The sequence below is a fragment of the Dryobates pubescens genome, chromosome 42 (assembly GCF_014839835.1).
Source record: "Dryobates pubescens isolate bDryPub1 chromosome 42, bDryPub1.pri, whole genome shotgun sequence".
NCBI lineage: Eukaryota > Metazoa > Chordata > Aves > Piciformes > Picidae > Dryobates > Dryobates pubescens.
In genome coordinates, this window is record NC_071653.1 from 1060236 (window position 1) to 1087179 (window position 26944).

Here is a 26944-nt window from a genome sequence, read left to right on the forward strand (position 1 = left end):
GGATGGCACAAAGATAATTCAAGTTCCATTCCTTCTTTCCATGTTTCTAGACCATTCTAGAATAGAATAGAATAGAATAGAGTAGAATAGAATAGACCAGAGCAGGTTGGAAGAGACTTTCAAGATCATCAAATCCAACCCATCATGCAACACCATCTAATCAACTAAACCATGGCACCAAGCACCCCATCCAGTCTCCTTCTAAACACCTCCAATGATGGCACCTCCCTGGGCAGTCCATCCCAATGGCCAATCTCTCTCTCTATGGAGAATTTCTTCCTAACATCCAGCCTAAACCTCCCCTGGCACAGCTTGAGACTGTGTCCTCTTGTTCTGGTGCTGCTTGGCTGGGAGAAGAGACCAAGCCCCTCCTGGCTACAACCTCCCTGCAGGGAGTTGTAGAGAGCAAGAAGGTCTCCCCTGAGCCTCCCCTTTTCCAGGCTGAGCAACCCCAGCTCCCTCAGCCTCTCCTCACAGGGCTGTGCTCCAAAGGAAAGGGAGTCACCAGGCATCACAATGAGTTGGTTCCCCTTCCCAATCAGCTTTTCTCACTCCTGACTGCTCACACTGCCATCAGTTGTTACACTTTACTTTCAGATTTGAAACCCAAAAAAACCATGACACTGCCTTAGGCTGAGTGAGAAAATCCATCCTCTGAGCCGTTCTTGTCAGAACAGCTCAGAGAGATCATTTTAAAGATGCAATGCACCAAGCCATCACTGCCAAACATGTTGCAGCACCTTCCCCAGCAGTACATCCTGCACTGGGTCACTGCCATACCAGAGCCAAGCACCTGGATTCTAGGACAGCTTCTCCACTCCAGATGGTTTTTGTCAAGGGAAGCTAAAAAGAAGCTGAAATCTGCTGCCAAGAATGCACCCAGGCCATCTGTGCATGAACAAATGAATTGCTAATCCTCCTGCTCAAACTTACTTGGGGCAAGGAGAAGTGGAGTTCCAGCTCCAAGGGTGAGTTTCACATACCCCTGAGTGGCACACTGCTGCCCCTACACAAACCTCCAGGACTTCCCAGCATGTGCTGGCAGGCAGCCCAACAGGCACTGCAGAGCAGGGAGAGCTTGAGAGCAATGACCAAAGATGTTGATTCAAGTCACCATCAAAGCACTAAAGAAATCTCCTAGGAAACTACCAGGAGCAGAAACAGAGAGGGAAATCCTTCAGCCAGTTGTGTTGCAGCCCTCAGGGCAGCAGACTGTTCCCAGGTCTGCTTTTTGCTTTTCCATCTGTCACATCACCTACAAGCTCCTGCTCACTGAGCCATGCAGCCAGGGCCACTCTCTTTCAGCCCTTTCCCCCCTGAATGTTTCACCATTTGCTACCCTCTTGCCCCATCAGCAGCAAGGTTCCTCTCCCTGCTGTCAGCTTGCAGCCTATTCCATCCCATAATTCACAGGACCCAAGGAAGCTTTGCAAGAACCTCTTCAACCTCAGTTGCAGCTCTCTCCTTTCAGGTTTCAGTGACGCCTTGTGACCCTGACTAGATCTGAGAGCTTCCCAGGCAGTTGCAAAGGCAGCCAGAGCCCTCCCACTGTTGCTCCAGGATTCATCCACTCTCACCTGCTTAGCTATGTGCAGCAGACGTCTGTGCAGCTGCTACCAGCTCTGCACATCTGGATTCGAGTCTGAGCAACAAGCAGAATCCACCTCAGTGCCTGTGGGCAATAGACCAGCTGTAGGCAAAGCAGCTGAAGGGTGCCCAGGGCTATACTAAACATGTTCAACATTCACTGCTTCTTGGTGGGACTCTGCTACAAGCAAACAGCTCAGCTGTGCTCACCAGCACCAGGGGATGTGCCCAGAATCACAACCTCCCAGACAGCTGTGATTTGGAAGGGATGTTTAAAGCTCATCTGCTCCAGCCCCTCTGTGGTCAGTTGCCCAGAGCCCCAAATAAACTAACCTTGAATGCTTCCAGGAGCTGGGCTCCTACCCACCTCCCTGGGCAACCTGCTCTTGTATGGAAAGGCAGTGAGGCTCCTAAAGGGCCTGGAGCTCAGGGCCTACAAGGAGCATCTGAGGGAGCTGGGGGGTGTTCAGGCTGGAGAAGAGGAGGCTGAGGGAGACCTCATTGCTCTCTAGCTGAAAGGAGGCTGGAGCGAGGAGGGGGCAGCCTCTTCTCCCTGGTGGCAAAGAACAGGACCAGAGGAAATGGTTTCAAGCTGTGTCAGGGGAGGTCCACACTGGATGTTTGGAAATAGTTCTTCACTGGAAGGGTTCTTAAACATTGGAACAGGCTGCCCAGGGCAGTGCTGGAGCCACCATCACTGGAGGTGTTTAAGTAACATGTGGACCTGGTCAGACTGGATGGCCTTGAAGGTCTCTTGCAGCCAGATGTATTCTGTGATTCTGTATTTCACCACTCCCAGTGTAAAAAACATCTTCCTTAAATCTAGACTGAATCTCCTCTCTTGGTTTAAAACCATCACTTCTTGTCCTATTGCTGCAAGCCCCAAAAGTCTGTCCCCATCTTTCTTATCAGCCCCCTTTGTGTATTGAAAGGCCACAACAATGTCACCACAGTGTCTTCTCCAGCCTGAGCACCCCCAACTCTCTCAGCCCAGCCTCACAGCAGAGGGCTTCCAGCCCTGCCAGCACTGCTGTGGCCTCCTCTGGCCCTGATCCACCAGGTCCCTGGCTGTGCTGAGCACTCCAGAGCTGGATGCAGTACACAAGGTAGGATCTTATCAGAGCAGAGGGACAGAATCCCCTTCCTCACCCTGCTGCCCACTCTTCTATCAGCCCAGGGCACAACTGGCTTTCTGCCCTCTGAGCTCACTTTGCCAGCCCATGTCCAGCAATGGCACAGCCATTCAGTGCATTTTCATCCCACAGCATCCAGGACTGCTTGAGGCCTATGGAAGTGGCCTGGATTTGCCTTTAGGAGCAAAGAAATCCACAGGAGAGCAAAGCCAGGCCTGGCCCAGCTCATCCCCAGAGTGCAGCTGATGAAAGCTGCCTGCCTGCAGCTGCCCCAGGGAAGACTGCTTGGACAGCTGCTGTGGAATGAATTCCACAGGTTAGGGTGAGGCCTCAGCCTCTGGCAGCTGTCATTTTCCAGTTCTTGGAGCTTATCCACAACAGTCCTGAATGAAGCAAGAAATCAGGATGAGTGTACCTAGCAAAACCAGAAGTCTTGCCCCAGATCCAAAGGTGAGTTGGTAACTGCTGGCACACAATAGCACAGCCCTCTACAAGATCCAGAGTGCTCTTGGATGGGACCTTCCACAGTGCACCAAAAGAACCTCTCCTCCCCTCCATCATTAGACAGCTCCATCTATCTAGGACCTTTCTTCTGACTTTCTTCTCATGTGGTGGTTTGCATCCTTCAAACTCTCAGACACTTGTTCCTTAGCATTCCCCTCCACCACGTTCATCCTTCAGCTTCCTGCAGCACAAGTTCTACCTTCATCTCTTTCTGCATGTTTTAGCCTTCCACTCAGATTTCTCTCTCAAGGTCAGGTGTCTTTCCTGACACTGCAGACCTCACCCAGTGACCAATGACTTCTCACAACGTCCATCACCCATGGCTTTGCCATCTGATTTAGTCAAGAGTGGTTCCAGAGCAAACTTGCAATTGGCTTCTCCCAAGCAAGCAGGAGTTTGGGTGGAGAGTCCCTGTGGCAGGGAAACCATTGCTTGTTCTGCCATCAAGCACTGAGGGTTCACCATGCACTGGGGAAGCTCTTAGCTTGCACAGAGCAAGGGCTGGGGCAGTGGCATGCAGACATGACCAGAAGGGTAATTTGGGAACATGTCAATGCCCTCAGGCAAATCCTTGATTTATAGCTCCTCCAGCTTGCTGAGAGCTCCACATAGAATCATAGAATGGGTTGGGTTGGAAGGGACCTCAGAGGTCATCTACTCAAACCCCCTGACATGGGCAGGGACACCTCCCACCAGCCCAGGTTGCTCAAGGCCTCATCCAGCCTGGCCTTCAACACCTCCTGGGAGGAGGCAGCCACAGCCTCACTGGGAAACCTGTTCCAGAGTCTCATTACCCTTGTGCTGAAGAACTTCTTCCTCAGCTCCAGTCTAACCCTGCTCTCAGCTTCAAACCATTCCCCGTTCTCCACTGCATTTTCCTGGCCCACAGTAGCTTTCACCATTTCCCTTGGGTTCTCTTCTACAAGAGGATTTTTGGTGTAGGATTCCTCTTGCATGTGCAAAGCTTCACCAGCAGGAGCAGGGAGAGGAAATCCACATTCAGCCATGGAGATCCCTTCCTCTTCCACCAGCTGAACATTTGTGGTTCTATTCCTAATATACTGTGGAGTGATGGAACAGGCAAAAGGGAAGGGAAAGAAGCAGTCCCAAGAGGAATCACATCCAAGGTTTCAGACATACCTGGGTGAACCCTGAGCTTGGTTCCAGCTCCAAATGTCAGTGGTTCATAAGCACTACACTGTGACCAAAGGCTTTGCACAATGGTGCCCTGGGGTGCAGGGCTGCAGAATGGAGCCTTGAGAACAGGGCAATGCAAAATTCCTCTTGGAGCATCCCAAGCAATGGTGCTGGCCACCTCCCCAGCAAACACTTCCTTCAGCCACATTCCTCAACCTCCTTGGCCTTCCTGGCACTCACTGGTGTGGCTATTGTCCACCACCTGGTCGTTCCTCTCTTGAACCTTCCTCTGTCTGCACACTGTAGCAGCATCTCTCAGTCTGTGTCTGCATACACACAGCTGCAGCTCAGTCTCCCAGACCTCCTGATCCCAGCCCCTCACAGATCATCACTGATTACTTCACAGGGAAGATCCTTTTTTCTATTCCTGCTTTACCTCCAGATGAGAAAAGGCAGCAGATTTTCTGCAGCTATGACTCAAACCAGAGTGACCCTAACCTGGGGTTGGGAACAATCTGCAGCACCCAGGATGCCTCTGTCACTCCTGGTTTGGCAGCGGCTGCTTCTGAAGGAAGCCATTTCCCTGCTCCAAGCAAACACTGTCCTTGGCCTTGGCTCCACTGAATGTTCTCTCAGCAGCTCAGTGTCCCAAATCTCAGAATTTTTACCTGGCTTTACCACCAGCCTGGTCCCAGGTCCAAAGGTAACTTGGTAGCCATCCACACTGTGGTGTTTGCCATAGCAGAAACCTTGGCACTCACCCAGCCACCCCAAGAGCACTGCCCAGGCAAATCCCTCACACACAGGCTCCCAGGGCTTCACCTCTCACCTCCATGCCCATTGCTTCTTCCTCTTCCTCACCTCACTACAGCTCAGGTGCAGGGACAGCTCACCTGGGGCAACCAGAACCTTGGTTCCACTTCCCCAGCTGGGTTTTCCCCATCCTGCAGCACCAGCACTGTGTGCCAGAGCCTTACAAAATGAGTGAAAGACTTCTGATGTTGTCTTTGCTCTAGGAAAGGTGACCCAGACACAAACATCTCTGTTCACAGGGAGCTCCTGTGAAGGACAGAGAGTTGAGAGAGGAAAGCTGCACACTCACTGGGCTGCACAGACACTCTGGTCCCTGAGCCGAAGGTCAGCTTGCCAAGGCCAGCTCCATACCCACACAGCATTTTCTTCCATGACAAAAAGCCCAACAACCAGGCCAGAAGCCACTCCTCTCCCCAAGCCTTTCTCCAGCCCTGTCTAGGCTTGGAGGGGCAGTCAATAGGTGGTGCTGCCTCCACGGCAGCAGAAACCCTGCAGGGATGCAGTGGTGCAGGACCTCTTCCCCTCAGGGCATTTGGGACTCTTGGGAACAGGCCCGAGGCCACTTTGTCCATCCCAGAGCAAGACAAGGGGCTTAGGGTGCAAGTTTCCACTTTCCCTTAAAGCCAAGCCCATCACTGACTCTGGTCACACACAGGTGACCTAACTCCCAGCCAGGCTGCTCTGAGCCTGCCCCAGAAAGGCCTCCGAGAAAGCAGAGAGCAGAGGGCAGGGCTGCACTTACGTGGCCTGACAGTGAGCCTGGTGGCAGAGGCAAAGACAGGGTTGTAGGTGCCAGATGCTGTGGTGGCACCGTGCTGCCTCCCTCAGCAAAAACCTTCTCAGCCAGAGCTGGGCACCATCAGCTCCCCTGGGCACTGCTGACTGGCACTGGGAGTCAGCCACATCCCCAGCTGGAGCCCTCCCCAGCCTGTCTGCAGCACCCAGAGCACCACTGACCCTCCTGGGCAAATGTCTCTTTGTGAGCACTGCTGCAGCTGCTGAGCCACACCAGGGGGAATTTCCTTCAGTCCAGCATCCCACAGACCCCTCTCCATCAGCCCTCAAACACCAGTGCCCCTCTGCTGCCCTGCCCCTCTCTCACTTCTTCCAGGCACCTGAGGACATCTCTGAGGCTCTGCAGTGCACACTGCAGGACTCTGCACAAAGCAGACAGAGGAAAGCTGCACACTCACCGGGCTGGACGAACGCTCTGGTCCCTGAGCCAAAGCTCAGCTTTTCCAAGCCACCTCCATACTCACACAGCATTTCCTTCCATGACAAAAAGCTCAAAACAGCTCTCCCCAGGCCTTTCTCCAAACAGTTCTCCCCCTGGAGGGGGAACCAAAGGGTGATGTCCTCCTCTTCCTCACCTCAATACAGCTCACTTGAATGGAAGAGGAGAGCCACAAGGCCATCCCAAAGTGCTGCTCAGAGCCTCTGCTCTGTGCCTCTGGAAGCCAGAGGACAGTTCCCAGCTCTGCTGAGTGCCCTTGGCTCTGAGCAGGGACAGCTCACCTGGGGCAACAAGAACCTTGGTTCCAATTCCCCAGCTGAGTGGTTTCCAGGTTCCTCCAGCACTGTGTGACAGATCCTTACAAAATGAGCCTCTTCCTTCAGCCTCCTCCTCAGTAGGTGTTGGAGGCCTTGGCTCCATTCAGTCCTGGCTCTGCCTCTGAGGCAAGCTCTCAGTACCTGTCTAGATCTCCATGAGATCTCCTCCAGCCTCCCCTTGGCAATCACCATTGTCCTTGGTCAGCTGCATGGCAATAAGTGGATCTAAGTCACCTCAGGTGTCAGAGGTGGGAAGGTGACCCAGAGTAGGGTCAGAGTAAGCAGTGAAGCTCAGCTTCCCACCTACAGATTGCCAGAGACAAACAAATATGTCACAGTGAGCTCCAGCAACACACAAAGACTTTTGAGAGAGGAAAGCTGCACACTCACTGGGCTGCACAGACACTCTGGTCCCTGAGCCAAAGCTCAGCTTGCCAAGGGCACCGCCAAACCCACACAGCATTTTCTTCCATGACAAAAAGCCCAACAAGCCAGGCCAGAAGCTGCTCCTCTGTAACCAGAAGCAGGACTAGCAGAGCAAAAGGCAAGAGAGTTTCCCCAGCAGAGACAAGAGCTGCATCTATTGACAATTAATGAAGACAAGGGAGTGTCCCTGCAGGTCTGGGAGGCTTTTGGGAACATGCAGTAGTGAGGAAGGGTTTGGGTAGGACTTCTCCCTGCAGGTGCAGGAAGCCATCACTGAAGCATTTGCTGATTTGGAGAAGAATAACCATCCAGCATCCACTCCCCTCTCCTGGATGCTCTTTCTCTCTCCTCTCACAAGGGGAATTACCACCAAGAGAGGAAGCCCAGCAAATGTGGATGATCAGAATTGCTCCAGAAGCTGCATTGAACTCATCAAAGAAAGGCAGCATCCAGCTCTCAGTGACACAGCAGAGTGCAGGCCTAAACCAGCTCTGGGGCTGGAGATGGCTGTTTAGCCCTGGCACATCAGCCCTCACCTTCTGCACCTTTGGCTGCCAACAGCAGGGAGGGACAATGAGATTTTAGTGACTGTCCCACAGGCAGGGCAGACTGCCCAGCATTGCTCCCCCAGGGCTTCCCCCTACCTGCTTTCACCTTCAGTTGTGTCCCACCTCCAAAGGTGACTTCCCAGCTGGATGCTGCAGTCACACAGTGGCAGAGCCCCTAACAAAAACCACAGAGAGCTTCTGGTCCAGACAAGGCTGTGCATGGTTCCAAAGGGGCACAGCTCTCACCCTTCCACTCCAGACTGGGATGTCTCCCTGTTCCAAGCCTCTATCTCTGGCAGATATAAACCATTCTGAAATGTCTGCAGTAGGAATTGAGCTCTCATTGCACAGCGCACTGGAAGCTCCCTGGACAGTTTTAAGGGGAGCAATTTTTTTGCCATGGTTAGGAGAGCAGGAGAATCCCTGACTTGCATTTGGAACCAGAATAACTGCTGGAGATGTACCTCAGCTCATCCTCAGCGTTGTGCCTTTCCCAGAGCTCAGTTTCCAGCTGTGCCTCAGGAAGAAGCCTCTAGACAAAAGCTACAAGAGAGAGAAGCCTCAGCCTTTAAAAGCACAGTGCAGGGAGAGCCAACTGCCACAAACCTGCACCACTCTCATCCCAGTGGCACTTGTTCTTGTCCCCTGTCCCAGACACCCCTGATGGCTTTTCATTCTCTGCAGCTCATAGCAGGGCTGCTCTGTCCTCATCCCCATCTGCTACAGGACCCAGCCACTGGATGGAGTTTACTGAGCACTGTGGTGAACACTGCAGGACCTTAGAGAGAGGAGAGAGAGGAAAGCTGCACACTCACTGGGCTGGACACACACTCTGGTCCCTGAGCCAAAGGTCAGTGGCCTGTAGCCACCTCCATCCTCACACAGTGTCTCCTTCCATGACAAAAAGCCCAACAAGCCAGGTCAGAAGCTGCCCCTCTCCCCAAGCCTTTCTCCAGCCATGTCTGGGCTTGGAGGGGCAGCAGAAGGTGATTCCCACTGCACAAAACAGGACACAGTGCTGTAGGAAGCCTCCACACAGGGCAGCTGGGACATCATTGGAGGTCAGCTCTGGGGTCACTTAGGAGCCCCGGAGTCAAGCAGAGCCCCAGCCCCTGCCTCTGCCCCTCCTGAGCAGACAACTTTCCCCAGGCACCCAGCACTGCTGAGGCTGCAGCACAGCAGCCTCCACTGCTGCACTTCGCTGTTCCAGTGCAGAAATGCAGCTGCAGTGTCAGTGCCACCCCTAGACATCTTCTGGGGCTCTCATCTGCAGCAGGGACCACAGATGAGATTCTGCTGCAAACAGGAGCAGGAGCAGTACAGCTTCACTTCAGCACAGCAAAGGACAACTACCAAGGGACACAGCCAGCAGCAACCTACCCCTACCCTCACAGCTACACTTGGCCTTGGCACAACATGTCCAGCCCTGGGCAAGAGGCCTCAGGAGCCTGATCTGCTTCTGAGAGCAGCAACAGGAGCCCCTGGGACAGAGAGAGCCTTTGCCTGGGGAAATGCAGCACAGAGAGGAGGGGAAGGAGCAAGCTCAGGGAGGACTCTCTCAGGCTGCTCTGACACCAGAAGCCATTTGCTGGTACCCAGACTTTCCAGACAGAGGGACACAAAGGACTGGCCCTGGCTGGCTGGGCACAAGGAATGAGCACAACAGCTGTGAAACAGCAGAGCCTGAACCCAGAGCAGGCACTCCCAGCACCTGAGCTCCTCAGGGAACCAGGATCTGAATGTTCTCTCAGCAGCTCAGTGTCCCAAATCTCAGAATTCTTACCTGGCTTTGCCACCAGCCTGGTCCCAGGTCCAAAGGTAACTTGGTAGCCATCCACACTGTGGTGTTTGCCATAGCAGAAACCTTGGCACTCACCCAGCCACCCCAAGAGCACTGCCCAGGCAAATCCCTCACACACAGGCTCCCAGGGCTTCACCTCTCACCTCCATGCCCATTGCTTCTTCCTCTTCCTCACCTCACTACAGCTCAGGTGCAGGGACAGCTCACCTGGGGCAACCAGAACCTTGGTTCCACTTCCCCAGCTGGGTTTTCCCCATCCTGCAGCACCAGCACTGTGTGCCAGAGCCTTACAAAATGAGCCTTTTCCTTCAGCCTCCTCCTCAGTAGGTGTTGGAGGCCTTGGCTCCATTCAGTCCTGGCTCTGCCTCTGAGGCAAGCTCTCAGTACCTGTCTAGATCTCCATGAGATCTCCTTCAGCCTCCCCTAGGCAATCACCATTGTCCTTGGTCAGCTGCATGGCAACAACCAGCTTTGATTTGAGCCTTCCCCAGCCACACCCTGAGCACAGGATGCTCAGTCTGTGCCTCTGGCCTAATCCACACCCCTGCTGCTGCTCCCTGCCTGGCTGTCAGCATCCTGCAGCACCATGTCCAGAGCAAGTTTCTCCAGAGAGCAGAAGTTCTCCTCCTGGAAGCTGTTCCCAAGCACAGCAGCATGAGCAGGAGTGTCACTGAAGCTCTCTAGCTCAGGGACTCCTGGAATCATTGACCTATTGAGGTTGGAAGAAACCTCTGAGATCATCAAGCCCAGGAGCTCACCTAGAGCCTGCATTCCTAAGGACACTGCTGAGCCCCTGCCACTAACCCACATCCCTCAGCACCACAGCCTCATGGCTCTCGAAGGCCTGTGGGGATGGTGCCTCCACCAGCTCCCTGGGCAGCCTGGGCTAGTGCCTGGGAACCTCTGTGTGCAGAGAGTCTCTCCTAACATCCAACAAGACCCTGCCCTGGCCCAGCTCTGACAGACTCCTCTGCCAGCAATGAAATAGAGCCAACATCCTCATGGCCTTCAGAGAGCTGACCCAGAGACAAACAGCTCTGGCCACAGGGAGCTCCTGGGAACACCCAAAGAGTTCTGAGAGGGGAAAGCTGCACACTCACTGGGCTGGATGAACACTCTGGTCCCTGAGCCAAAGGCCAGCTTGCCAGAGGTGCTGCTGCCATAACCACACAGCATTTCCTTCCATGACAAAAAGTTTCTCCAGACCCTTCAGAACCCTTGCTCAGCTCTGCCAGGGGTGGGATGGGCAGCAGAAGGGTGAAACAATGTCAGAGCCACCTGGGCCAGGAGCAAAGGTTCACAGTCTGCTTGTGGACATCCAGGGAACCCATGGATTGTCAGCAGCTTGGGTGACTGTGGGCCTCAAAGGCTCTGTGAGACCACCCTGCAATGACCACCTCAGTGCCACCCAAGCAACCCTTTCAAGAGAGGACTAACTGGAGCCTTGCCAGGGAGGTCTCTGGTAGGGGACAAGGACCACTGGGGGTTCACTCTTCACTGGCCAAGCTTTGCACCACCCAGCCAAGAGGCTTCAGGGGCCTGGTCTGCTTCTGTGGAAGGCAGAGAGCAGCAGTGGGCAGGAGGAAGCTGAAGGAGCACATTCAGCAGCCTGGATCAATCCAGGTCTCTGCTGCTGCCAGACAAAGCAAAGCACAAAGCCCCACAGATGGAAGCCATCTCCACCCACTTCACTCACACTGCTTCACGGACACAAGACTGTTCCAAAGGCAGCAGGAAAAGGCTCTGACACTTACTGGGATCTACCCTCAGCTGTGTGCCACCTCCAAAGACAGCAGGCTTGCCATAATTGTTCACACAGTGTTTGACCCCACAACAAAAACTCTGTAACCACAGCTGCCCTGCTCTGGTTTCTTCCCCCACAAGCTGCAGGCTGCTGGCTGGGCACTTCCCTTCCAGCAGTCACTGCGGGGCTTCCCTTCCAGCTCTGGCAGAGATGGCCCAGGGCAGCCTTGTCCCACCTAGAGGGAAGGTGTGGGACTGTGCTCACCACCCCACTGCCAGCTCTCCACTCCTCCCTGCAAGCAGAGCTCTGCCCTGGGCTCTCCTGCACCCTCTGCACACCTTCAGAAGGCCTCCTCGGCTCTGGCTGCTCTGTGCCACACACTCTGCACAGACACACAGCAAAGCTCTGACCCTCTGCAGAGCAGCTCCCAGCACAGCTCAGCTGCCCTTGCTCCCAGGGAGGGCTGTGGCTCACCTGTCCCCACTCCTTCAGGCTGGGTTTCTCCCCACCAGATCTCCCCACCACTTGTGTCCCTCTCCTGGAAGCAGCTTTCCAGGTGGCTGCTGGAACCACACCATGGCCCATGCCTTACAGACCCCACACTTGGGCACAGGACAGGGGTTGCCGGGGGGGGGGGGGGGGGGGGGCACACGGGGAGGCAGTTGGCACAGCCTCCCAGTGGGTGTCACAGAACATTGCTGCCCTGCCCAAAGGTCCCCTGCCAAGGCCTGGCTGTCCAGCCTGCCACGGCCAGGGCCAGCTGCACAGGCAGCCCACAGCTGGTGGAGAGGAGCCAGCTGCAGAACAGGAACCAGCAGAGCATGGGATGAGCAGAGGAAGAGAAGGGAACTCAGCAGTTGCTGAGCTGTGGCAGGTGCTCAGACCTGGGCATTTCTCTCAGTCCTGGGCTCCTCTGTGCCCTTGCAAAGAGCTTTCTCACAGACAAACCTCCTGCCCAGACCCTTCCTCCTAGAGTGGCTGGCAACTTCCCCACTCCCAGGGAGTGGACATAGGAAGGCTTCTCACAGTTTCACCCTGACACTGTGGCCTGGGACCTTTCTGTGCTGCCCTGCACAGGTCAGAAACAGCTTTGGCAGGACCCAGAAGGAGGCACAGGTAGCTCTGTCCCAGCTCCAGAGGGGCACCTGCAGGCACAGGCACTCACAGCACACACACCACCACCACACCACTCCTCTCATCTCCATGGAGCAGGGCAGCCTTGGTCTGCCTGGCCAGGGCCTTGCCAGCCAGGTGAGAGGACTCTTCTCCAATAACCCAGTAGCACAAACTCAGTTGCTCCCTCCAACCACGATGCCATGGAAGGCTGCACTGCAGGCACTCTCAGAGCCTGCAGATGCAGGGAAGGCATTTCAGGGGTGCAGGGGGTAAAGCAAAGGGGGAACATAAACCCCACCACCACCATCACCACTGCCAGAGAGCTGCATGGAGGAGGAAGGGCAAGCTGGGGATTCACTCACAGGGCTGCACAGACAGTCTGGTGCCTGAGCCAAAGCTCTGCTGGTAGCCAAAGCCAGAGCCCCCACTGTGCTTCCTGCCCTCACCAAAACCCTGCAAGCCCCTTCTCAAGCAGCAGCTCTTCCCAAGCCTTCTCCCTGCACCCCGGTAAGAACAGCCCCTGTCTGTCTTTCTGTCTCCTGCACTGACTTCTCTCTGTGGCCTCCAGCTGGCTACAGGCAGGAAGGAGGCAGGAGGAGAGAGCTTGGAGTGCAGAAGCAGTGGACCCGAACGTACCTGGCAGGACTTGCAGCCTCGTGCCCAGCCCGAGGTGCAGCTTCCCTGTGTTGCTGCTCTCACAGTGCTCCACAGCCCAGCAAGAACCCAAGGCTCAGCCTCCCCTGTTCCCCTCTCTACCCTCCTGAGAGCCTCTTCCTTCAGCCTCCTCCTCAGTAGGTGTTGGAGGCCTTGGCTCCATTCAGTCCTGGCTCTGCCTCTGAGGCAAGCTCTCAGTACCTGTCTAGATTTCCATGAGATCTCCTCCAGCCTCCCCTTGGCAATCACCATTGTCCTTGGTCAGCTGCATGGCAATAAGTGGATCTAAGTCACCTCAGGTGTCAGAGGTGGGAAGGTGACCCAGAGTAGGGTCAGAGTAAGCAGTGAAGCTCAGCTTCCCACCTACAGATTGCCAGAGACAAACAAATATGTCACAGTGAGCTCCAGCAACACACAAAGACTTTTGAGAGAGGAAAGCTGCACACTCACTGGGCTGCACAGACACTCTGGTCCCTGAGCCAAAGCTCAGCTGCCTGTAGCCAGTGTCACACAGCATTTCCTTCCATGACAAAAAGCCCAACCAGGCAGGTCAGAAGCTCCACTTCTCCCCAAGCCTCTCTCCAGCCATGTCTGGGCTTGGAGGGGCAGGCAAAGGGCCAAGAGTGCTTCCACTGTTTATGAAAACTCAGTGAGATGCAGTGGTGTAGGACAGGGCAACTGGGGACATCTGGCAATGAGCAGGACACCCCTTGGACTACCCCAGACAACCTGAGACACAGAAGAGTCACTTTGGACCAAGTTTCCACCTTCCTTAAGCAAAGTCCATATTAGCTATGGTCACACAGGTGACCTAACCCCCAGCCATGCTCCTCTGAGCCAGCCCAACAAACACCTCTGAGAAAACCAAAAGCAGAGGGTCAGGGCTACACTTACATGGCCTGACAGTGAGCCTGGTTCCAGAGCCAAAGGCAGCTGTGTACCTGGAAGCTGCTGCAGTGCCACAGTGCTTCCTCTCCCAGCAAAAACTTCCCCACTCCCTTCTCAGGCTGAGCTCCACTGGGCAGTGCTGACTGGCACTGAGGGTCAGCCACATTCCCAAGTGAAGACCACTCCAGCCTGCCTGTGGGATCCAGAGCACCATTTGCCCTCTTGGGCAAATCACAGAATCCTAAAATGGTTTGGCTAGGAAGGGACTTTAAAGCTCCTTCAGCTCCAACCCCCTGCCATGGGCAGGGACTCCTCCACCAGTTCAGGTGGCTCAAGGTCCCATCCATCCTGGCTTAGACACCAGTGTCACCTTATCTTTTGGGCAAGCAGAAAACTCATCTCAGATCTGTTCCCCTGTAGGCTTAATCCTGACTGACATGGAGCTTCCGGGGGACAGAGCTCACAGCAGAACAGCAGCAGTCCCTGAGCTGGTCATTCACATCAGCCTGGCAGAGGAGTGACAGCCAAACTGTGCTGTTCTTCCCCATGCCCTCTCTCCTTCCTAATTTAAAGCAGCTCTTCCCTCTGCATTTTAAGGGAGCTCTGACAAAAGCACAGAGGTGCTCTGGGCTTCAGCAGCAGCCTGGTCCCTCCTCCAGAGACAAACCTGCAGCATTTCCTCCATACACACAGCAAAAGCTGCCTTACAACTCCCCCTGCAGCTCTGCTCACTTCAGCTTCCACGGCAGGGGACTCCACTCACTGACAAAACTCAGTGTGCAAAATGCTTGCTAGATATCCCCACAAAGCTGGGGTTCTCTTCTGGGTTATCCTCTCCCTATCTCCTGGCAGGTTTCAGGTCAATACTTTTTACAGGTCAAGAAAGATGAAGTGCCCTGAGCATGAGATGCTTTGGCATAGCCAGGGGTAAGTTAGAACCTGCTCTGCAGGAAACATCCAGTGAACACTTCCTGTCCAAGCTGTGGTTGAAAAGGGAAACACCACCAGAAGCACTGCACTGCTCTGCCCTGAATGGTCTTGCAGGGGAAGAGGTAACAGAGCAGTCAGAGTGCCTGGCTAGGACACTTGGTGCAGTGCTCACAGGAGCAGAGCTTCCACAGGCTCTTCTCTGTCTGTTAATTGATAGAATAGAATAGAATAGAATAGAATAGAATAGAATAGAATAGAATAGAATAGAATGGATCAGGTTGGAAGAGACCTTCAAGATCATCACATCCAACCTATCATCCAACACCACCTAATCAACTAAACCATGCAACCAAGCACCCCATCAAGTCTCCTCCTGAACACCTCCAATGATGGTGACTCCACTACCCCCCCAGGCAGCCCATTCCAATGGGCAATCACTCTCTCTGTGTAGAACTTCTTCCTAACCTCCAGCCTAAACCTCCCCTGGTGCAGCCTGAGACTGTGTCCTCTTGTTCTAGTGCTGGGTGCCTGGGAGAAGAGATCAACCTCTGCCTGACTACAACCTCCCTTCAGGTAGTTGTAGAGAGCAATAAGGTCACCCCTGAGCCTCCTCCTCTCCAGGCTAAGCAACCCCAGCTCTCCCTCAGCCTCTCCTCATAGGGCTGTGCTCCAAACCCCTCACCAACTTTGTTACCCTTCTCTGGACACCTTCCATCAAGTCAACATCTTTCCTAAACTGAGGGGCCCAGCAAAGTACCTTTTGTTACAGGGCAGAGGCTTCCCAAGTCTCTAGAGAGCCATCTTCTCCTTTCTCTGTTCTTCACTTATAATTCCACACATGGGTAGCCCTTAAGATGCTCTCCAGGAGGGATAAGTGTGGAAAATCCATTCTTTTATACTGCGCAATGGCTCTTTCTACCAAGGAAAGCCATGAAGTTGAAGCTTGAGGAATGAGAGCATTCTGTAGCTTGGGGAAGGTTTGTCACAGCTCTTCTGGCACTCCATGCTGCTTCACACCGATGCAGTTTTGCAGGGAGTCAAGCCCTTGCTTCCTTTATGTGAGTAGGAACTTGCACTGGAATCACTGTGGGAGGGCTCCTCTGCCCTAGCAGCCTCTCTCCACAGGCTGTTGCTGCTGCCTTGACACTCCCTGTTCCAGCCACACTTTCATTTCAGCCCCAGAAGCAGCAGGTACCCAGCATCCTGATTCATAGATTCATAGAACAGTTTGGGTTGGAAGAGACCTTAAAGACCATCCAGTTCCAATCCCCTGCCATGGGCAGGGACACCTCCCACCAGCCCAGGCTGCTCAAGGCCTCATCCAGCCTGAACCCCCAGGGAGGAGGCAGCCCCAGCCTCCCCAGGCAGCCTGTGCCAGGGTCTCCCCACCCTCACTGTTGAGAATTTCTTCCTGATCTCCAGTCTCAATCTTCCCCCCACCCAGCTTCAGTCCATTCCCTCTCATCCTATCACTGCAAGCCCCTGTAAAGCTTACAAGCTTCCCTGCAAAGGCTGCTGTCAGTTCCAAGCACTGATTCTCCAGGTACTTCTCAAGACTTGTTCAGATCAGGCACTTACCTGCTTTAATGCTGAGCCTTGTTCCTTTGCCAAACTGCAGCTCAGCAGCAGCTCCTGAGCTCACACATCACTCCATTCCTTTGCAAAACCCCTCCCTGCTCCTCAGCCATGCACAGAACACAGTATCACAGTCTCACAGTATAACCAAGGTTGGAAGAGACCCCAAGGATCATCAAGTCCAACCTGTCCCAACAGACCTCACGACTAGACCATGGCACCAAGTGCCACGTCCAATCTCCCCTTGAACACCTCCAGGGACAGTGACTCCACCACCTCCCTGGGGAGCACATCCCAATGAAAAACGACTCGCTCAGTGAAGAACTTTTTCCTCACCTCGAGTCTAAACCTCCCCTGACACAACTTGAGACTGTGTCCCCTTGTTCTGGTGCTGGTTACCTGGGAGAAGAGACCAACCCCTTCCTGGCTACAACCACCTTTCAGGTAGTCGTAGAGGGCAATGAGGTCACCCCTGAGCCTTCTCTTCTCCAGGCTAAACAACCCCAGCTCCCTCAGCCTCTCCTCATAGGGCTGTGCTCAAGGCCTCTCCCCAGCCTTGTTGCCCTTCTCTGGACACGTTCAAGTGTCTCGATGTCCTTCTTAAACTGAGGGGCCCAGAACTGGACACAGGACTCAAGGTGTGGCCTAACCAATGCAGAGTACAGGGGCACAACGACCTCCCTGCTCCTGCTGGCCACACTATTCCTAATACAGGCCAGGATGCCATTGGCCACCTGGGCACACTGCTGGTTCATGTTTAGGTGGCTGTCAATCATCACCCCCAGGTCCCTCTCTGTTTGGCAACTCTCCAGCCACTCTGACCCCAGCCTGTAGCTCTGCATGGGGTTGCCGTGGCCAAAGTGCAGCACCTGGCACTTGGACTTGTTAAATGCCATGCCATTAGACTCTGCCCATCAACCAGCTCTGATGGAATGACCCAAGCTGAGCCTGTCCCAGATTTACTGAGCACAGCAAAGGAAATCCAGGCATAGCTGAAATCTCATCTGAACATTTCCATTGTGCGAGCTACCTGGAGAGAGAAAAGTCCTGCACTCTAACTGCAAGCCTTTGGTCTCTGCTCCTGACCAAGAGCTCAGATCTCACATTCAGACTAAAATATAATGGAGAGAGAGAACTTTGCCCTTGCAGACAAATAATTAACTGTACTCCTAATAATTTCTGTGATGATTATGCACATTTCAGCCATTCACAGCAGTTCTACATCCATCTCGGTGGGGGATGCCACCACCCCTCATCATGTGAGGATTTCAGAGATGCAACAATGAGGATGTCATGAGCACAGTCCTGTGCAGTCCTCCCTTCTGCAGGAGTCACACCCTGCATTTTGAATAGCATCAGTACCAAACCTTTGGAAAGAGAGACGATTACCACCGAATGCAGCAGAAGCAGTTTCACCTGTGGATCCAAGGGGAAAGCTGCAGAAGCCTCCTTCTGCTCACAAAGCACAGCTCAGGGATTCACAGCATCACAGAACATTCAGGGTTGGAAGGGACCTCCAGAGCTCATCCAGTCCAACCCCCTGCCTGAGCAGGGCACCCAGGGCAGGGCACACAGGAACACATCCAGGAGGATTTGGAAATCTCCAGAGCAGGAGACTCCACAACCTCTCTGGGCAGCCTGCTCCAGGGCTCTGCACCCTCACAAGGACAAAGTTTTCCCTTCTGGTCCCCTGGCACCTCCTCTGTTCCAGCTTGCCCCCAGGGCCCCTTCTGCTGTCCTTGGCCATCCCTGAGCAGAGCCTGGCTCCAGCCCTGCACATCTTTATACCCAGCAATGAGGGCAGTCCTCAGGCTCCTCTGCTCCCAGCTCCAAGCCCCAGCTCCCTCAGCTGTGCTCACAGGGAGATGTTCCACTGCCTGCAGCTCTGTGCCTCTGGACTGGACTCTCTCAAGCAGTTCCCTGAGGTCCTTCTTGAACTGGGTTGCCCAGAGCTGGGCACAACCTTTACTAAACTTTTATATAACAGACAGGAAAACCAAGTGCAAGATTACTGCAGAATTTGAGAGTACAACACGGAACAATGGCACTCTGCAGGCTGCCATCATGGACCAATCACTTCAGCTGACTGCACTTCCAAAGTAGCTTTGGAAAACTCCAGATCTTTTTATTTTCTTTAACTCAGAGCAAGAGGAACTCTCCCCTCAGACTCTGCTTCCCAGGAAGTTTGACCACCTTAGCCTACCCCAGGACCTCTGCCCTTCAACCAGCTTCAGGAGAACACTTCAGGAACTTTTCTTTCTTGGTGAAAACAAACTCTTTAGAGCAAACTGCTTCGTGCCCCTGGCTCTGTGTCTTGTGCTTTACACTCAGCTTTCACTTTCTCCCCCGCGGGGTTTTTCTTTCCTGCAAAGCCAGACAGATCTCCACACCTTGAAGAGGATGAGCAGAAACAGGTTAAAAAAGCTGAGTGTTGTTATCCAAACAACACCTCCTTGGTGTTTGGACTTTGTGCCCTGGAGCAGGCTGCCCAGAGAGGTTGCGGAGTCTCCTTCGGAGAGATTCCAAACCCTCCTGGATGTGTTCCTGTGTGACCTGCCCTGGGTGCCCCTGCTCTGGCAGGGGGCTGGACTGGATGAGCTCTGGAGGTCCCACAGTTGTCCTGCCTGAGAGTCTTCTACAACAATCAGCTCTGAAGTCTGAACATAAGAATTTCTTGACTAAAAGAATCCTAGTGAAGAGTGAATCTTAGTGAGTCTCACGAAGGAAAAGTGCCTTTCATGGTAGAACCGGGGGAGGAAAAAACCCAAACCGAAACCAACCCCAAAACAAACCAAAACCAAACCAAAACCAAACCCCAATCCTGTCTAGAGATATTTTATGGGAGGTGCTGCCTGGGCTGGTTTCCCTCCTTTCCTCCTCAGATAATTTCTTTAAGCAAAAACTGCAAACTGGAAATTTGTTTCCTATTATCCTGTTCTGCTTTCTTTCTTTTAAGTGAAAAGAAAATGTATTTCCCTTTCCTGATGTCTCTCCCAGGGCTCTCTGCCTCTCCACAGCCGCACAAATGACCATTTGCTCTGGGGTATGCTACAGACAGTGAAGTCAAACAGCCTGGAAGAACAGGATAGCATTGGAATTAGCTGGGATGAGCACTGGAAGGATTAAGTCTGAAAGGGAAGTCTACTTCCAAACTTCCAATTACTTCTTCATTGCTTAGTTTGGCAGCAGCTTTGAACAGGCACTGCTGCAGTCTCACAATAGGTAGGAAGTGAGCAGCTGCTTGACTCAGCCCCTGGCAAGGTATTGTCCTGGCAATGAAAGCCTAACGCTGACGGCCTTGAGCACAAACTCCATTACCAAAGCATCCCCCCTGGGACTGGAAGGGCAGAGCAGAATCTGACAGTCTCGAAGCCAATCTGCACAGGCCCTGGGAGAACTTAGCTATAACCAAAGCTATACCTGAAGGGTGGCTGTCAGGAGGATGCAGCCAGGCTCTTTTCAGTGTTAGCCAGTGACAGGATAAAGGCCAATGGATGGAAACTCAATCACAGGAAATTCCATCTCAGCAGGAGATGGAGTGTAACCAGTAAAGCTGGTTTGAAATGGGGGTTCAGTCTTGGAGACAGGAGTTAGGTTGTCAGCCTTTGGAGATGAGATTCTTCACTTCTCACTTACTTGGAGTTACAGCAACTCTTGTTCCTTGCCCAAATGATAGCTTCCCAAGGGTTCCTGTACTGACACAGCCAGCAAGTGCTTTACAAAAACCACCCAGGGACACTCAGCTGCCTTCTTAACTCCTCCTGTCCTGAAAGGGAAGCTAACTGCATCGGGAGTGTTCAGTCCATTTCTGAACCAGGCTCAGGGCTTAACCAAAGACACTACCCTCAGCCTGCTGTAATGAACTCACTGCATCCCTTTCCTTTCTTCCCACTGTCAACTGCAAGCTGGTTCTTTTCCCCAGGGAGTAATTATCAGGCCATCTGATCTAAACCTCTACTTTCCACTATGAAAACATTTATCAGACCATTCTTCACTAGGAAGAAACCAGCTGCTCTTACCATCAGTTTATGTCTGCTCCCGAAGGTGAATTACCAGCTGCAGGCAGAACTCACACCCAGGGTACATGCAGTAACTCAGGCTTTAATCAACTTCATTTCTAGTGGTACCTCATTTGCTGGCAAACAAACATCAGCTCTGGCTCAAAATCCAGCTGTAGCTGCTCCACTGAACCTTGTCAGAACATGCTGCAGCACACTGCTGCTGCTCCTGGCGCAGATCCAAGCACACAAGCAGCAGCAGTACCGAGCTACTGCAGGTGAGATGAAATATGCTTTTTGCCTCACTTTTTGTAAGCAAATAAAGTAGATTAAGTTCTTAACTGCTCCTATCAAAGAGCTGATTGTCTGCCTGGGAACAAATATCTGTGCTGAAAATCCTGATGCTTGCTGAACACTGGATAAGGCCACCAAATCACTAAGATTGCTGGAGGCTAAAGACCCTCAAAAATATTGTTCATCAAAAGATGTCAGCGATCAGGAGCCTCAGGCAAGGACATTGATGGATTCTTCACAGCCTTTGATGTTCTGCTTTTACAACCTAAGTTACAGGTAAATTGAAAGGCAAAGTGCTGAAATATTCCAAGCTAAGTCCTCATTTGTCATTCATCATCTGCATTCTGGAAACTGAGAATAAAGCAAACATGCAAATCATCAGTTACTGTGAGGAAATGGTGTTGGATCTCTGTGGCCCACATCTGTATGCATGCTGTCCTCAGAAACCCAGGCACTTGCTTCCCAAAGCCTTTCACACTTCCTCCAGGCTTCCATGGGTTGCCTCTAAGTGCACTGCTCCTCCAGGAGTAAGCTCCTGATTGCCAGCACCAAAGCTACACCAGAGCAGAGCTTTGCAAAATGCTGGCCAGGGAAGGCTTTGATCCCTGGCAGATGTTCTCCCTGCTTATTAAATGGTATTTCAGCTTCTGATTGATTGTGAGCAATAAAAACCTTCACTTAAGAAACTGCCACTCTGCACTTCTCACTTGTTCAAGGAAACTCCGTGTCCTGAGACAGACCAGAAATGGATCCTACACATGTGAGTGATCCAAACTCAGCAGAGATGTCCTAGTGTCCCTCAGTGATCAGGAGAAAAGCACAGGCATTTTCCAATCACAGCTCTCAGCCTGAAGACATTAACTCTAAAAGAAATAAACCTCAAGCCCTCGTGATGAAGACAGAAGCAAAATCAGCTTGGCCTACACATTGGACCTTGAATGGTTTGCATCAGAGAGCAAACCTGTGCTCATGAGTCTGGCAGTTGCAAGGTGAATGCTGACTGTGGGAGCACAGGTAATTGGGAAGTTTCCCACGGAGAGAAGAAATTATCCTTAAATTCCTGGATGCCAAAGCTCCTCCCAGCAGCATCAAGCTCAGGTTTTGAGATGATAAATTTAGCACTTACTTGAACGAACTCTCAGCCTTGCCAGCCTCCCAAAAGTCAGCTTCTCATAGACCCCCTCATAGAAACACAGTGGCAAAGAGCTTTACCAAAAGTGCTGGCAGCACCTTTTGCCTCAAAGGAAAGGGTTAACTTTGAAGTGCAGACACAGAGCTCCAGGGGTGTTTCTTCTCAAGCTCCCTAGATCAAAAGCCTGCTAAAAGTTCTCATGACAGTTAGCTCCCAGGCATCCCTCTGCTGTGGGATCCCTCCTCACCCAGCTCATACCCCCACAGAGCAGGTTGGAATTGCATCCTTCTGTCATAACAGCAAGTGTAGAAGTCAATTAAGTCACTGGAACCATGGAGCTGGGTAAGAAAAAGCAAGACAGGGGTGGAAATTTTCTATAGCACTTCTTCCACCCAGCTCAGCGCTTAACCCAGCTTACAGCAGCCTGGACACTGAGGGACCTCACATCAGAGCTCTCTAAACACCTCACCCAATGGAGCATCTCTTCCAGAAAGGAGAGAAGGTCACATGCAGACACACAACACAGAATGGCTGTGCTTGGCAGAGACCTCTGGGGGATGCTACAGCATTAGTGTAGCATTGTTGGAGTCTGAGCAGTTCCAGCCCTGTTTCCTTCTGGCATTGTCAGCACCCCAGGTGTTGAACAAATAGTGCTGTCAATGGACTGGAAATTAGGACTCTGATCAACAAATAAAAATCATGGTTTGAAGTAGGAGTTTTCAGGAACTAATTTTGTAAGATATCCAATAAGCAAATGAAAATGTCAGATATAATAAATAAGGATAGGAAACCCTTAAGTACAGAAGAACTCTTTGTGTTTCCAGGCTGCAGTGTAAAATTGTCTGCAAATTAAATCTTGAGAGGAGTAAATACAGTCCAAGCCCCCTGCCAGAGCAGGGTTCCCCAGAGCAGGTCACACAGGAACACATCCAGGTGGGTTTGGAAAGTCTCCAGAGAAGACTCTACAACCTCTCTGGGCAGCCTGCTCCAGGGTTCCAGCACCCTCACCATACAGAAGTGTCTCCTCATGTTGAGTTGGAACCTCCTGGGTTCCAGCTTCTATCTGCTGTTCCTTGTCCTATCCCTGGGCACCAGTACTAAGAGCTTGGCACCTTCATCCTGACCCCCAGCCCTCAGATACTGAAAGACATTGATCAGATTCCTTTCAGCCTTCTCTTCTCCACACTAAACAGCCCCAGGGCTCTCAGCCTCTCTTCATGGCAGAGATGTTCCAGTCCCTTCATCACCCTTGTAGCTATCCATTGGACTCTCTCCAGCAGGTCTGTGTCTCTCTTGAACTGGGAAGCCCCAAACTGGACACAGGATTGCAGGTGTGGTCTCACTGGGGCAGAGCAGAGGGGGAGGAGAACCTCCCTAGACCTGCTGGCCACACTTTGCTTGGCCTTCTTAGCCATGATGGCACATTGCTGTCCCATGGAGACACTCCTGCTGGAGTCCAGAGGAGGCCACAGAGATGCTCAGAGGGCTGCAGAACCTCTCTTGTGGGGACAGACTGGGAGAGTTTTGGCTGTTGAGCCTGGAGGAGAGAAGGCTGCAGGGAGACCTTAGAGTTGCATTTCAGTATCTGCAGGGGAGCTACAGGCAGGCTTGGGAGGGACTGTTCAGAAAGGCTGTGAGGATAGGATGAGAGGCAATGGTTTGAAACTACAGCAGGGCAGATTTAGGTTAGGCATTAGGAGGAAGTTCTGCACAATGAGGGTGGTGAAATACTGAACAGGTTGCCAGGGATGTGGCTGAGGCCCTGTCCCTGGAGACAGTCAAGATCAGACCTGATGTGCCATTGCAATCAGTGACTCTGTGCTGTGCCTTGGTCCTCTCATAGTGAAGAAACCACTGTGCAGAAAACTTCACAGTTCAAGCAGCAAAACTTCACCAGAAGAGCACAGCTGCTGAGTGCATCTAATCTGTAGCCTTCCTGCATGCAACAACTTTCCCTACACTTTCTGTATCACCTTGGCAATTGATCCATCTTCTTAGCAGCTGCTTCAGTGCCTGAGGCCAGAGAGTCTGCCCTGCATTCCTCAGTGCTTCAGACTTCCTCCTTGTTTAGCATGACATCCACACCTCTGGAAGACTCTTGTCTGCTTTAGACACACCAGTTTTTTGGGGCTCAGATGTGCCTCTTCACCCTCACAAGACATTTTTCCTCCAGCTTAGGACACTCTGACCTCCTTGAGTACCTTTCACTTTAAAGTTTCCTAACGAAAGTCAAGGGCAGAGGTGCAAATGTTTCCTGTACTCTGCTCCATTTCTTCTGTTACAAGTCACAACTCCACAACTGCTTGAGAGAGTCCAGCTCAGAGGCACAGAGCTGCTGCAGGCAGTGGAACTTCTCCTGTGAGGCCAGGCTGAGGGAGTTGGGGTTGGGAACTTGGAGCAGAGGAGCCTGAGGGCTGCCCTCATTGCTGGGATAAAGATGTGCAGGGCTGGAGCCAGGCTCTGCTCAGGGATGGCCAAGGACAGCAGAAGGGGCCCTGGGGGCAAGCTGGAGTAGAGGAGGTGCCAGGGGACCAGAAGGGAAAACTTTGTCCTTGTGAGGGTGCAGAGCCCTGGAGCAGGCTGCCCAGAGAGGTTGTAGAGTCTCCTGCGCTGGAGATTTCCAAATCCTCCTGGATGTGTTCCTGTGTGCCCTGCCCTGGGTGCCCTGCTCAGGCAGGGGGTTGGACTGGATGAGCTCTGGAGGTCCCTTCCAACCCTGAATGTTCTGTGATTCTCTGGTTCTCACTTCAACTATTCATCTTCTTTAACCTGCATGTTCCTGATGCTGGACTTTCTAAAGCTCCTGGATCACAGACCAAGGATTCCCACCTGCCCCTGCTGGCAAGGCAAGAAGGCAAACGAAGAGCCATGAGATGTGTGCACACAGCTCCTGTTGCTGGGGTTGGGCTGACCTAGTTCCCAGCTTCCCTCACTCAGATCTGCTGAGCACAATAAACGCTTTCACCGGCAGGTAGCAGGAGAGATCAAGGGAAGAAACTCAGTTTCCATTCACCTCCCCTGTTCTATCAGTAACGTTGTAGTGTTTGTGAGGCAGCAGAACAGAGAGATCAGACCATGCCCTGCAGAATGCAGGAATGTCTTTATTTTATGCTATTTTTAATGCTGCTCCAGACAACAGAAGGATTCAGCTATGTAGCACTGGCTGTTCTCAACACTGTGATGCTGCTTAAAGCAATGTCAGCACGTGGCCAGTTTGCCTTCTTTGGCAAACCCTACCTGATGCTGTGTGACCAGAACCTGGTTTGCCATCTCGGTTATAAAGCTGAACTGAAAAGAATATACTGATGGAATTTGATGTTACAAAGTTAAAGCTCCCAGCAAGTGTGGGGGCTGCTGTCAGTCCCTTTCGAGTCCATTGGTGATGGTCATTCCAAATGCAGCCCCTGCACAGGACACCAGCACAAGGAGGAGTGGCCAGAGGCACTGCTCTCAGCCCCAGCTGGGGCTTGCAGTGGTAGCAAAGAGCCACCTTACATCCTGACTCATTTGCAAAGCAGCTAACAGCAAAACCTGCAGCACTGCCTCCAGTTCTGGGGCCCCCAGCACAAGAAGGACCTGGAGCTGCTGGAGAGGGTCTGGAGGAGCCCACAAAGATAATCAGAAGGTTGAAGAACTTCCCCTATGGGGACAGGATGGGAGAGCTGGGGCTGTTCAGCCTGGAGAAGAGAAGGCTCTGACGAGGCCTTAGAGAAGCCTCCCAGTACCTGGAGGGGGCCTGCAAGAAAGCCAGGAAGGGCCTTTTTACAGGATGAGAGGGAATAGACTGAAACCTGAGGAGGGGAGATTGAGACTGGAGATGAGGAAGAAATTGTTGAGAGCGAGGGTGGGAAGGCACTGGAACAGGTTGCCCAGGGAGGCTGTGGATATCCCCTCCCTGGAGGTGTTCAAGGCCAGGCTGGATGAGGCCTTGAGCAGCCTGGGCTGGTGGAAGGTGTCCCTGCCCATGGGAGGGGGTTGGAACTGGATGTTCTTTAAAGTGTCTTCCAACCCAACCTGTACCTGTACTGTACACACAAACAGCCTAAAGGCTTGAGGGTGTTCCAGCCCTAGGGGACATGGAGCATCACAGGAAAAAGGGGTCAGAAACAAGGTCTTCAGCAAGGGTGAGACTGAGCCTTTATAGAGAATAGTTTGGGTTGGAAAGGACCTTTAAAGGTCATCTAGTCCAACCCCTCCTGCAGTCAGCAGGTTCATCTTCAACTATGTCAGGTTGCTCAGAGCCCAACCAACATGACCTCGAATACTGGACAGCTATGGGTCATGCACTGTCTCTCTGCACAGCCTGCTCCAGTGTTTTGCCCCCCTTACTGTAAAATGCTTTTGTGTCTGCACATCCATGGGGCTGAGCTGGAAGGCAGTTGGAAGAAGTGTTTGTGTTGTAGCAGTCTGCCAGGGAATGCAAACCCCTGTGTGGCACTCGGGGCTGGTTCAGCACTTTTCTCTGTCAGCCTACATCCAGAGATGTGGATAGCAACCCCCTGTCAGTGACACTGTTATTGGCTCTGACACTAAAGGAATGAGAAAGGAAAGGTTAACTTCACACATTTGTATGTTTGTTCCTCAGGCTGTTTTTAATGCTCTGCCACCGGAGAGAGCTGTCACTGCTTGGACTGCTCAGCATGCAGCACACGCAGGTGCTGGCACTCTGAGAGCCACAGGGGACATAAGATCAAGCTTTGTCGTACTGCAGGTGAGTGTTTGCCTGCAAGTACTTTCACAGACTCACAGATTGCATTGGGTTGGAAGGGTCCCTCAAAGGTCACCTTGTCCATCCCCTCTGCAGGCAGCAGGCACACCTCCAGCTAGAGCAGGCTGCCCAGGGCCACACCAAGGCTGCTTCAGAATGTCTCCGGGGTCAGGGCCTCAACCACATCCCTGGGCAGCCTGTTCCAGTGTCTCACCACCCTCACCATGCAGAACTTCCTCCAGATGCCCAGCCTAACTCTGCCCTGCTCCAGTTCCAAACCATTGCCACTCGTCCTGTCCCCACAGCCCCTTCTGAACAGTCCCTCCCCAGGCTGCCTGGAAGTCCCCTTTAGGTATTCAAACAGCTCAAAAGTCTCCCCAGAGCTTTCTCTTCTCCAGGCTGAAC

The 26944-nt window shown here is 52.8% G+C and overlaps 1 protein-coding gene across 1 annotated transcript in view; it reads right to left on the minus strand.

Annotated features, from left to right (window-relative positions):
• LOC104310206 (T cell receptor alpha chain MC.7.G5-like) overlaps nucleotides 1–26944 on the minus strand; it is a 119416-nt gene that overhangs the window by 13572 nt on the left and 78900 nt on the right. Inside the window, exon 4 of the mRNA XM_054177637.1 lies at nucleotides 5464–5517. Coding sequence (XP_054033612.1) covers nucleotides 5464–5517 — 54 coding nt within the window. The remainder of the gene's footprint in view (nucleotides 1–5463; nucleotides 5518–26944) is intronic.